Raw genomic sequence first — 13,305 nt, 5'->3', positions numbered from 1 at the left:
TGGCAGGTGCTTGTCAAGCTTCTGCTAACATCTCTTTGGCCAAAAGCAGGTCAAAATGACCAAGTCCAGAGTTGGAGTGGGAGGAGGTTACAGAATTACAGGGAAAGAGGAGTAGATACAGATTAGCCATTAAATAGGGCTGTTAATAATCTCCACCTGCTATAGGAATTGTTGCTGTAAATATAAGATTTTCTGGGTTAGAACCTTGCTCCAGGGCCTCCCTGGAACAGGGCTCATTGATGTCCTCATGGGTTAGCTAGCTCAGTTTCCTTCCCTTTTCTGACTCTTCCGTGAATTTTTTTGAAAGTTTTCAAACCCACCTACATTTTTTGCCAGTGTCATGTTTTCAGAGTATGTTTCATATATTTATTCTCTACGTGGTTAGTGGCACCTTCTCTTATTTGTCCTAAGTTAATCATCTTCCTGGGAAGAGTGAATACCTGATAGAAATAGAAGGAGAAGAGGGAAGAACCTGAGGGGCAAAAATGATTACTGAAAGCAGAGATGTTTGAGTGTCAGTATAGTTGTTTCTGTGTAATTGTGGCTACATCTGTGTACATTTGCATTGTGTATGATATACACATGTGTGTACATGAAGTTTTATTAGCGTGTGAACATATACATGTTTGTGCACATGTGCATTCATGCCTGTATATATGCATAGTGGTGGGTGTTTCTTCCCAGTTTATTAAAATATTCCACTATACTTGACCTGATAAATCATGAGACAGTGAGATGAGCACTTACAGGGCAAAGCCTTATGGGAAAAGAAGGAAATAGGAGTCCAAAGCAGGGTTATAAGAGCAAAGCAGGAGTTGGGTGCTTCGAGGGTTGAGAAATTTCCAGCAGCAGTAATGAGGATTTCCTCACCCCTTCTCCTCCCACGTTTTTCCTTAAACCTGGATGCTGGAGAAACATGAGGTAAAACATCCATGTTGCCTTTCCATAAAGTAATATGAAGCAGAGAAGCACAAGATAGATTTATCCCTTCTATTCTCCCACCAAAATGTCCCCTCCTTACTGGAGATCGAGGACCAGGGATAACCTACCTCTTTCTTTCTCAGTCCCAAGATTGGGATGTTGTTCTGTTTCCTTTGAAATATTTTATATTTGAAAAAACACACCAGGTTTGTCTTTGCCAAGACTGTCTTCCAGGAGGTCTGGTGTGAGTTCGGAGCTTTACTGGTTCTTCATTGATTTCATGAGTCCCTAAAACCTCCCAGTGAGGCCACAGGAATCTGGAGTTCTTCGGAGGCCTCGTTCTAGATCCACACAGTCCACCAGGCTCTTGGGACTGTGGGAGATTTCCGGTTACGTTGTGTTAAAGCATTTGTTATTCCAGGGAGGAATCAGGAAGCTGAATCCACTTGATATGTTAGTGGTGACCTCTGAGGGGATATACTTTCCAACTGGCAGTGGACTGTGAGGCCGCGAGATTGAAAACGTTTGATTGAAAACGTTTGCTAAGGTCTATGAACTTAGATGACCTAGTAAGACCCAGATAATGGATAAAATTACAGAAAGACCCTATGAGACAGGTTGTTACTGTTATCCCCATTTCAGAGATTTAGTCACGTTCCTATGATCACTCACTTGGAATGATTCCAGAAAAATGCTCTTGAATGCCTCATTATACTGCCTCTACGACCAGGCAATCTCCTTCCATGGCCGAAAGGCTGGAAGCTTCATTTCTCAGCCTGTAGAACCAAGCAGCGATATATAAAATACTTGACTGTAGGTTGGCATAGTCTAGATTTTGCTGTCCTCTGCCACCCACAGTTTGATTGTATACCAGGCCCAGCACCACAAAGCCTTTTCTTTGGCGTACATTGAACCAAAGTTACCGTTACTGGCTCAAGGAACAGATACTGAGGTGCAAAACCCTTCCCAGTTGCTGCCCAGCCTTAGGAAATGACAGTTATCCTCACCAAGAATTCATAGCACTTTCTATTTGAAACTTGATTTACTGTCATAAAAATGATACATGAGATGTTGATTTGATGTAACAATCAATGCCTGTTTAATAAACCACCCACAGTGGTATTCATACATTATCTCCGCCTGAAGACAGTGTTTGACTTGCCAGCCCATATTTCACATTCTGTATCAAAAAATACTAGAGAAACCAACCCTCACTTAGGCATAAACATATTCAAAGGCAAAAGATTTACTTATTGATGAGCGCCTCAACTTGACCAATTTTTAGCTTTTTCCATTATTCTTGGAAAGAAGAATGCTTTCCAAAAAGAGATTGCTACCAGATGTCGTGGGTTACATAGCACTTGCTCAGATGAAAAGCATATGAAATGGAATATTCCGGTTTCTGATTCAGTCCTATTCTTATCTACACATAGCTCTTCTTAAGTGAACCTGACAGTGTTGGGGTTGGTATTAAGACAGACTACTTTAGTAAACAAGAAAAAGAGTTTTACTCCCTACAGTAGCAAATGAGCTTTATATAGAAATTTCTTTGTGCAGGGGAAGATATTACAATTTTCAACACACAATAAATATATTTTGCTAGATGAAAAAAAAAGCATTTCATTACATGCAATGCACTTTCTATTGTACATTAACCACTTTTTTGCTTTGTATAGAAAAGTACCATCTTCTACTGTAAAATGTTTGCAGTTTATTTTGTGAGTCTGTTTTTCCCGTGAAGTAAGAACATTCCATTCCATAGCCCTGTACAATACATGTACATTATAAAAGAGGTGAAATGTGCATTAGAAACGTCTGAGCTTTATTGTTTGGGTATCTGTACAGTTCTGAGAGCAGGCAAACGAAGTTAAAATTTTGGACCCAAACAGCTTATTAACACAACCAGTCTGTAATTACTAGATTTACTGGTGTCTTTTACTTTGATACTCTCAGCAACTGTAATAGATATGTATGTTCTCTAAAATAATACTGTTGCATGTTCCAGCTACAACTATAATTTTTCCTGACAGTGTTTCTTCTGGGTTAAAGAAAACATAATACTTTACTTAATCCTCGCATACTGTATACCTAGTTGACCATCATTCAAAATGGCAGTTGCCCAGAGCCGTATAGTTTCTTCCCAGTTGAATGTATATGACCCTGATTACTGTTTGTTGGAAATATGCGAAATAAGTAAAAAGGGAGTTGTAACAAAGAATTCTGGCTCTAGATATACTCCTTGCCGAGGGTCACTGTGATGGCGACTGCCCATTTGACTATAAGAGTTTTGAGTGTCTTTGCAGGTTAGAGAGTTGCAACAATTTTGCTTATGTTGGTCTTAACGTATTTAATGGACTGTTGAACATATTTAATGGACTATTTGTGTGGGTGATGCTTATACTTGTCTTATTTTATTCGTATGTTTAGAAACGTATTGACTGTTTATCCCTAAAGACAGGAATTGGCTAAGAGCAGGGAAAGGACTTGCCTGCTTTGCTTGGGATGATGTATCTAAAGTACTGTTTCTGAAGAAACCAATGCCTTCAGTCTCCCTGGCTCTGATTTGTGTGCTTTATGCACTCTCTCTTATTTAATCATCACAGTGATCCTCCGACATAGGTGCTAACAGTACCGTATCATGAATCTGAGACTAGCACCTTACTGGGTTTCAGTAACGAGCTTTAGTCACAAGGCCAGTGAGGGTTAGGGCTGGGACTCAACTCTGACACAGACTGCACGCTCTCCTACATAGTATGAGAAATTGCTAAATGTTTGAAGCCCAAAAATTGAAAAAAAAAATCCACTAGAAAGCAGAAGAGGGAAATTAGAGTTGGTGGAACTAGAAACACAGTATTTTTAATGATCTAATATATAAACACATTCATTATAAAGTAACTCTGAAATGTTCATGTTTGGTGTGCTACACATAAAAGTATAGTTTATTCAGATACTAATGACAGACTGAATATACATGTGAACCTTTTACCATTTTGATATAAAGTGGGCCAGGCTATAAGATTTTAGGAGTCTAACATCTCTATTTTCTCAGTTTATGAGGAGAAACTATGAGCATTATGGTAAAGTAGTTCTTACGTTTTCAGGATAAAACATATTTTATTGAGTGTAACAAATATACACAGCACCCATTTTTAGAAAAGGAATTAAAAAAAAAAACCGTCAAAGTAAAACATCCCCAACCCTTACCAAGAAAAAACAACGTGTCACATACCATATTTGTTGCATGGATGTTTGTTTAAACAGTCTCGTTTTCTACACAGTTACCACCAACATTTTCTACTTTTGTCGTTTCTTTTTTATTACCCTCATTGAAAATGAGAGGTTTATCAAGATGGAAACAAACTCCTCTACACTTTCAAATGTTGTTTTTGATGTGGTATTTACTAAAAGTATTTGAGTACTTTCAAGCATAGACAACTGACTTTTCCTTGCTCCAACAGAAAAAGGATACTTAAGCCAGCCGGAAGAGTTCTCCTACAATGGAATATTATTCAGCCTCCACACAGAATGGAATTCTGACACATGCTACCACATGGATGAACCTTGACGACACTTAGCGAAGTGAAGTAAGTGAGACAGAAAGGCAAATACTGTATGGTTCCACACGTATGAGAGACCTAGAATAGGCAAATTCAAAGAGATGTAAAGCAGAAGAGAGGTTGCCAGGGGTTGAAGGAGGGGGCATAGGGAGTTATTGTTTAATGGGTACCGTAACATTCGTTGGGGATGATGATGAAAAAGTTATAAATATAGTGGTGACTGGTTATGTACCATTGTGAATGTACTTCATGCCCCTGAAGTATACAATTTCGAATGGTTAAAAGATAAATATTATGTTATACATATTTTTCCACACAAAAAAGTTTCTTCAAAAAGGCAAGAACGCTGCCGAGGTCTTACAACTGAGGGAAAGAAAGTTCTAGCCTCTATTACTGGACCTAATATCTCAATATGTTCTGAGTCAACAAATTCAGAAAATTCCTGTGTGGGCTTTTCTTTCATGCATTGGGTTCATTCAGTCCATAAGTACTTAAAAGTCATGGTATGTCGTGTCAGTCTGAGGGACTAGAGGGATGAGTAAGGGAGGTCTCCAGCCTGCAGGACGTGGGAGAGACAGCTGCATTCATCAATGGTTAACATACAGCATTAGGGCTGCAGTAGAAATATACTGAAGTAGTAGTGGGAACACAGGAGAGGAGATTCCTGAGGGGATCAGGGCTTCATAGAAGAGTTAATAATTGACCTGGGTTTGAACTTTAAGAAGGAATTGGGTTGCTTTTTCTATTTCAATAGTATGTAGTACATTATCACTCACATTGTCTGTCTTGGAATCTTGGATCTAAAATATTTGCAGCCTTTTCAAATACTTTGTAATTTTTCCTTTTGTGTCTAAGCAAACTGGTGGTCTCTGGAGGCAGGAAAACATCTTGGTTCCTTCTCTGTCCTGCTTTCTAAATATTTATAAGTAAAACCACTCTGAGAAATAATTCAAAGTAAACGAGACATGCTTGGATCCCTCAAAGAACTTGTGGTCTAACGGGGAGATGAGGCAAAGACAGCTGGGCAGTAAATGCCTTAAGAAATAGTCAATGTGGGATGGCCGTGCAGAGGCTGGAGAAATAACTTCTGGGGAATGGAGAAAAGCTTCACGGCTGAGGAGGGTCTTTGTATTTTCCTCTTAAGGCTGTGTCAAATTTTGACAACTAGATGTGCATAAGGTCTTTTCCTTCAGATAGAAAGATATGAGCAAAAGCAGAAAGGCAAAAAATGTTAGCCCTACTCAGGGGAGCAGTGAAAAAGCAAGCCAGAGAGCCCTGTTGGGGCCAGGTTACAAGGATCTCCAAACTTTCAGTGCTCTGCTGCTTCTTAGAATCCAAGAACACTGAATTGTTATTGGGTAGATTTAGGAGAGAAAGGCCAGAGTTTTCCCACTTGTATGCACGTGCAGGGGATGGTGGAGAATAAAGGAGAGTAAAATCGGTGATCCGAAGGTACTGCATGGGCATCGGGCTCACAGGAGGAGTGGGGTAGACTGAACTAGAAGCATGATGTAGTGAAAAGAAGAACATGTGTTGGAGTCATTGGGTCCTGGTTTCAAATCCCATATTCAGAATTTTCTAACTGTGCAAATTGGGCTGAATTGTTAGAACTCCTGAGCCTCATTCTCCTTGTGTGACCAATGAGGACAATAATACTATCCTTGTATAGGGTTATCCCGATGATTAGGGAGGATGGGGTGACAGACATATGTAGACAGCCCTCAAAGGTACCAATGTTAGTTCCTTCCCCAGGTGATCTCTAAAGTCCCATCTGAAACCAGAATGTGGGTGAAATAATTTAGAAGGTTTTTTTTCCTGCAAAAATAAGTTATTTGCACAATTGAAGAAGTTAGAAAGTGGTGTCTTTTTGTCAGATCTAAAATAAGGTCGCACCAACTCTTCCTAATCAGAGCTCTAAGCTAGGTTTACCCTGTGCAGTGTATCCTTCGGCTAAAGTGACTACAGGCAATACTTGGAAGTATGAATACACATTTGAAAACATCTACCAGACTTTCAATTTGCAGATAGTCTAGATTGTGGTACCTTCCCTTGTGTCCCTACTTTATAACTGCCACTTCACAGAATTCGTTTTTTCTAATTATTTTTCAGGTGAACCTCTTAGGTCTTCTATTTTACAGTAACGTTATCTGTAAATGAGGTCGTCTCCTTTCCGACTGTTGTATCCTTATTTGTGTCTCCTGACTTTTTTTGAAGTCTTAAAATGTTCTCATGTTTTATTTGATATTTTTTTCTGTTTTTTTTTAAACAAATTGACACTGTGTACAAAGAGTTCAAGTGGCCAGTAAAACTATTGCTTTAAAATTGCTGGCTTTACGTAACAGAGGTATAGTTTGAATTCACATCAGAGCTTTCCAAAATGGCAATGGTACAAGCATATGACTTTCTCTAGTATCCAAAACCTGTTCTGGCTTTCCTTTGGCTAAGGAATAGAAAACTAGACAGCCTTCTAAAGCTGCCACACTTTCCTAAAATGCTTTGATAAAAGTTGGCATGCTTCATTTCTCTTGCTTACCCTGATAACACTGGACTGAACAGAAAATGAAGAAAATTCAGTCAATAGTAACGTAAGCAGTAGCTAGCTCGCTCTGGATAAATGTGTCAGGATGATGGTGGTAGTGGGCATTAACAGGTGGTAATGGGAAGGCCTCAAGTATTTCAACATTTAATATGACATTGATATTTAGTTTGAATCCCCTAGCTCTGTTGTCACATCTTTCCTGTTACGTGGCTCACATCATATAGACACTTTCGGGAAAATGTCTTTTCCCCATTGAACTATGAGCTCGTTGGGGGTGGGAGGGGGTGGGTCCTTTCTTACTCAGCTCCATATTCATGGGTTTAGCACTGAGCCTGAACATAACATATGTGTAGATATTTAAGGGAGGCATGAATAAGAACCTTAATTTATCAGGGCTCAATAAAAAGAGCCTGAGGACAATAATGTCCAATAGGGAATTATGAATCTCTTTTCAGAATTTCAAAGAACATTCACTGTTCAGATGTTTTTCTAAAAAATGTTTCATTTAAAATTAATATCTTGAATACTTGTCTTTTTAAAATAATTTTTATGTAAGGAAGCAGGAAGGAGATACAATTTAAAGCCCTAGTCTACTTGTAATTAAAGAAGGGAAGCCCAAATTCTCTCTAAACTGTTGGTCCAAGTGTGAATTCTTTAATTCCTTTTCTAGCTTGTATGTATTCCAGAAAATATACAAATAAGTAAATCCAGGAATTAATAATATTAATTGGCTACTTTGTTCCTCTGCATGAGGACACAAAACAATGGTAAAATTTATGTTGATTACATTTGGATGTCATATCATCTTGGTATTTTCAAATACTATCTATCCTAATGCTGTATAATCTCCTTTTCTTAGTACTTTCCAGTTTATAATTTTTATATATTCCTGTTTGAAATAACGTTTTGTCTCAATGTCACTCATGCATTTATTTAATCATTTAAAAGTGATGGTCTGTGAGATGGGACTGAATAATGTGAAAAAAATTTCTTAAGGAAGAATGAAAATATTTCAAAGAACAATTTGCAAAACCAATATGGTAGAAGTCATATTTATTGAAAAAAATTAATATCTTTGCTATAAAATTTGTAACAGGAATATGTACTGAATGTTTATTTTGATGCAGAAACCTGAATTTTATACCAAGTACAAGACAGTAGCACTAGTTTTTCTTTTATTTACATTTTATGAAAAGTGTTATGCAGTCCATGTTAAAAGAACTTATGATGGAGAATTGTTACATTAGAAAAATAATATTCTTGGTAAAGCATTCTCAAGGAGTCCAATCACATCTTCTGCCTCTTCAATAAGGCAGAAGTCCCTAGAACAGCATATAACTTAATTTACAAAATACAGTAACTGTTCAGACACATATTCAAGTTTTCTTTTGGTATGATTTTTTTTTCCTCACTGTAAAATTACTTTTTTACTCTCTCTCTCTTTTTTTTTTTTTTTTTTACTGAAACAGAAAGACTTTCAGGAAAATGTCATTGAATGATTTCAGCTATAGATTACATATACAACAACTCTGTAGCCTAGCAACAACCATTGCCACACCATCATTAACTTTAAATATTTTACTTGGTGAGCTATTCTCAAATGTAGCATATTTTAAGGTTTTGCCATCATGACTGTGCAATCGTTGGTTTTCATAACAAACAGATCTGTCACAGTATGAATCTTTGTTTGTTTTAGGGAACTGGTACACAATTATATTTCCACTCACAAGAGAACGCCACAGATGTAACTAAAGTCAGGCTCTGATGGCTCCATAAAGGTCCTGCGCTGGACCAGCCCCAAACCTCCTGGGCTCACACTGTACAGCCCTGGCTGGGTTCAGGCAGTTTCATATCCAGAGACTTTGCTGCTCTTCACAGTTAGGTAGTTTTAATTCCTTCAAAGGCACACAACTTCCACCTTTTTTCCAGCGTTGCTCCCACGCCTGTGAATTCCTGTTTAAACATGCGTGGCAACCTCATCAAAAGCATTTCGATTTCGTTTGCAGATATCTGTTTGTTAGAAAGGAAGAAAAATCACTTTTGGGGAACAAGGAGGCAGGGGGTTGAGTGAGGACATGCTTTTCCAATGAGACAAACATGTAGTTTCCTACTAGGCTGTAAAGTAATGTTCTTATAAAAGGAGCACAAGTTAAAGGGCTGAATGTGATTAGCTTCATCATCTCCTGGGCAGCTGGTGGGAGGGGGGCATGAGACAAGTGGGTGGAAAGTTTCAGGTTCACCCTTCGTATGGATGGCTACCTTACTGACAGCACTGTGCCTAAACAGCCCTCCCTAGATAAAAAAGGAGATGGGGTGGGATTTAAGATGGCTCAGAGCAAACTGATCACCACTTGGGGAAAGCTACCACTCCCCTGATACAAAGGGCAGCACTTTTATCTAACTTGGTGAGGGCCAGAGGGCATGTCGGTGGATTTCTTGCCACCCTAACTTTCTCTTAACTTTCACAGGGACCAGAAGACCATAAAGGTTTAGGAATAAAAATGAAACCCAGCACCCACAGCAATAAAAGTCTCAAGGTCCATCCAGTCATAAAACCCAGGTAGGTTTTTAAAATGCAGTTTTTTTCTTTTCCCAACTTTTATTACATATATTTTTATATCAGTAATTCATTTTTTCTTAAATAAAGAACAAAACAACCACAACCCTTTTACTCTAATGCAGCCATTGCTCTTTTTTTTTTCTTCTGTGTTTGAATCCTAATCCATGCATATATATAGGGATCTCAAATAGCAAGTTGACTGAGATCCTGGAAATGGAGGTCTGAGATTTCTGTTTAAATTCCATATCATACTATTGTTATGATCCAAATGACCCTACCAAGATAGTTTTTCTAAGTAAGTCTCAACAAGTGGGGATGACAACATTTAGTAAGGATGTGTGAAGACTACTGGCTTAGCACAGATTTGGGCACAGAGAAATGTTCAGTGAATAAGACCTCATTATTTTTCTTGGTACAATCACTGTATGGATATCATTTTACAGTCTATACTTTACTTTCCATTTAACAATTAAGAGAGACCAGGGACTTCCCTGGTGGTCCAGTGGTTAAGACTCTGCACTTCCGATGCAGGGGGTGTGGGTTCGACCCCTGGTCAGGGAACAAGGATCCCACACACACATGCCATGTGGCAAAAAAACCCAAAACAACCAATTAAGAGAGACCAAACAAACAACTGATACCACAGAAATACAAAAAACTGTAATAAAAGGATACTATGAACAATTATATACCAACAAATTGGACAACCTAGAAGAAATGGACAAGTTTCTAGAAACATACAACCCACCAAAGCTGAATCAAGAAGAAATAGATATTTCGAACAGACTGATCACTAGAAATGAAATAGAGTCTGTAATTAAAAAAGAAAAAAAAAGCCTCCCTGCAAACAAAAGTCCAGGACCAGATGGCTTCACTGGGCAATTCTACCAAACATACAAAGAAGAACTTATACTCATCTTTCTCAAACTCTTCCAAAAGATTGAAGAAGGAATACTCCTGAAGTCATTCTATGAAGCCACCATCACCCTGATACCAAAACCAGACAAAGACAATATAAAAAAAGAAAATTACAGGCCAATATCTTTGATGAATATAGATGCAAAAATTCTCAACAAAATACCAGCAAACTGGGTCAGAAGACTAGATGGATGGCAAGGTGAGAAGGACTTATCTTGCCATGGCTGGCTTTGAAGACAGAGGTAGGCAGCCATGATTCAAGGAGCACAGACAGCTTCTAGGAGCTGGACAAGGACTCCTGCCAGTGTTGCTGAGGCATCCTGCATCGCTTAGAATCCCAGTGGTTACCCAGTTGGTGATGAAGGAAGTTCTGTTATGGATGCACAATTAGACTTCCTTATTACTACTGTGAAGGGGTGCTGTTGAGCCTGTTGATATGGCACTGGTTTGTAAAAAAAAAAAAATCTATCAATCAGTAATTAAGAGTATGTACATCATGAAGATGGCAGAATAGAAGGACCTTGAGCTCACCTCCTGACATGAGCACACCAAAATCACAACTAACTGCTGAACAACCATTGATAAAAAAGACTGGAACCTACCAAAAAAGATATTCTAATCCAAAGACATAAAGAAGAAACTCAGCGAGATGGTAGAAGGGGCACACTTGCGAAATAATCAAATCCCATATCCCCTGGGTGGGCAACCCACAAACCGGAGAACAATTATATTGCAGAAGTTCTCCCACAGGAGTGAGAGTTCTGAGCTCCATGTCAGACTCCCCAGCCTGGGGGTCTGGCATTGGGAGGAGGACTGCCCAGAGCATTTGGCTTTGAAGGCCAGTGGGGCTTGAGTGCAGGAGCTCCACAGGACCAGAGGAAACAGAGACTCCATTCTTGGAGGGTCCACACGATTTCTTGTGTGCACCAAGACCCAGGGCAAAAGCAGTGACTCCATAGGAGCCTGGGTCAGACCTACCTGCTGGTCTCGGAGGGTCTCCTGGGGAGGCAGGGGGCAGCTGTGGCTCACTGTGGGGACAAGGACACTGGTGGAAGAGGTACCGGGGAATATTCATTGGCGTGAGCTCTCCTGGAGGCTGCCATTTTGGCACTAAGACCTGGCCCTAAGCGCCTGTAGGCTTCAGTGCTGGGACGCCTCAGGTGAAATGACCAACATGGCGGGAACAGAGCCCCACCTGTCAGTGGACAGGCTGCCTAAAGACTTCCTGATCTCACAGCCACCTCTAGACATGCCCCTTGACATGGCCCTGCCCAGCAGAGGGCCAAGACCCAGCCCCACCCACCACCAGTGGGCAAGCATCAGCCCTTCCCACCAGGAAGCCTGCACAAGCCTCTAGGCCAGCCCCACCCACCAGGGGGCAGACATTAGAAGCAAGAGAACTAGGATCCAGCAGCATGCGGAACCAAGACAGCAAACGCAGATCAGAACCTACCCTGGGACCAGCTGGTCCCCTGGCCCTTTGGTGACAAGAAGGGAGTGTATTGCTGGGACACATAGGACATCCCCTACAGAGGGCCACTTCTCCAAGGTTAAGAAACATAACTAACCTTCCACATACATAAACATACAAATAGAAATTTAGACAAAATGAGATGGCAGACGGATATGTTTCAGATGAAGGAACAACATAAAACCCCAGAAGAACAACTAAGTGACATGGAGATAGGCAATCTACCCGAGAAAGAATTCAGAGTAATCATTGCAAGGATGAGCCAAGAACTCAGGAAAAGAATGGATGCACAGAGTGAGAAGTTACGAGTTTTTAATAAAGAGTTAGAAAATGTAAAGAGCAACCAAACAGAGTTGAAGAATACAATAACTGAAATGAAAAACACTAGAAGGAATCAATAGCAGAAAAATGAAACAGAAGAATGGATAAGTGAGCTGGAAGACACAGTGGTGGAAATAATTGCCACAGAGAAGAATAAAGAAAAAATAATGAAAAGAAATGAGGACAGTTTAAGAGACCTCTGGGACAACATCAAATGTACCAACATTCGCATTATAGGGGTCCCAGAAGGAGAAGAGAGAGAGAAGGGGCCTGAGAAGATATTTGAAGTGATAAAAGCTGAAAACTTCCCTAACATGGGAAAGGAAACAGTCACCTAAGTCCAGGAAGAGAGTCTCAGGCATGCCAAGAAACAGTAATCGAATTGACAAAAATTAAGACAAAGAAAAAATATTAAATTGACAAGAGAAAAGCAACAAATAACATACAAAGGAATCCCCATAAGGTTATCAGCTGATTTTTCAGCAGAAACGTTACAGGCCAGAAGGGAGTGGCACAATAGAATTAATGTGATGAAAGGGAAAAACCTGTAACCAAGAATACTCTACCCAGCAAGGCTCTCATTCAGATTTGACAGAGGAATCCAAAGCTTTACAGTCAAGCAAACACTAGAAGAATTTAGCACCACCAAAGCAGCTTTACAAGAAATGCTAAAGGAACTTCTCCAGGTGGAAAGAAAAATGCCACAACTAGAAACAAGAAAATTACAAAATGGGAAAGCTCACTGGTAATGGCAAACATACAGTAAAGGTAGGAAATCATCTACACACAAATATGATATCTAAGCCAGTAATCATGAGGAGAGTACAAATGCAGGATATTTGAAACACATATGGAATTAAGAGGTCAGTGACTTAAAACAATTATGTACATATATATAGACTACTATATCAAAACCTCATGGTAACTGCAAACAAAAAAAATCTATAGTAGATACACACACAGAAAAGAAAAAGGAGTCCAAACACAACACTAAAGACAGTCATCAAATCATAAGAGA

At 39.5% G+C, this 13,305-nt stretch overlaps 1 protein-coding gene across 7 annotated transcripts in view; it reads right to left on the bottom strand.

The window, feature by feature from the left end:
* Positions 1-8,096: 8,096 nt before the first annotated feature.
* Positions 8,097-13,305, bottom strand: part of ENOX1 (ecto-NOX disulfide-thiol exchanger 1) — a 320,291-nt gene continuing 315,082 nt past the window's right edge. For all 7 annotated transcript variants that reach the window (XM_060080023.1, XM_060080025.1, XM_060080027.1 and 4 more), the window contains one exon: positions 8,097-9,027. In XM_060080023.1, the coding sequence (XP_059936006.1) occupies positions 8,896-9,027 (132 nt within the window). In that variant the 3' untranslated portion in view covers positions 8,097-8,895. The remainder of the gene's footprint in view (positions 9,028-13,305) is intronic.

The sequence above is a fragment of the Mesoplodon densirostris genome, chromosome 17 (assembly GCF_025265405.1).
Source record: "Mesoplodon densirostris isolate mMesDen1 chromosome 17, mMesDen1 primary haplotype, whole genome shotgun sequence".
NCBI lineage: Eukaryota > Metazoa > Chordata > Mammalia > Artiodactyla > Ziphiidae > Mesoplodon > Mesoplodon densirostris.
This window is presented reverse-complemented; position numbering and strand designations above follow the sequence as displayed.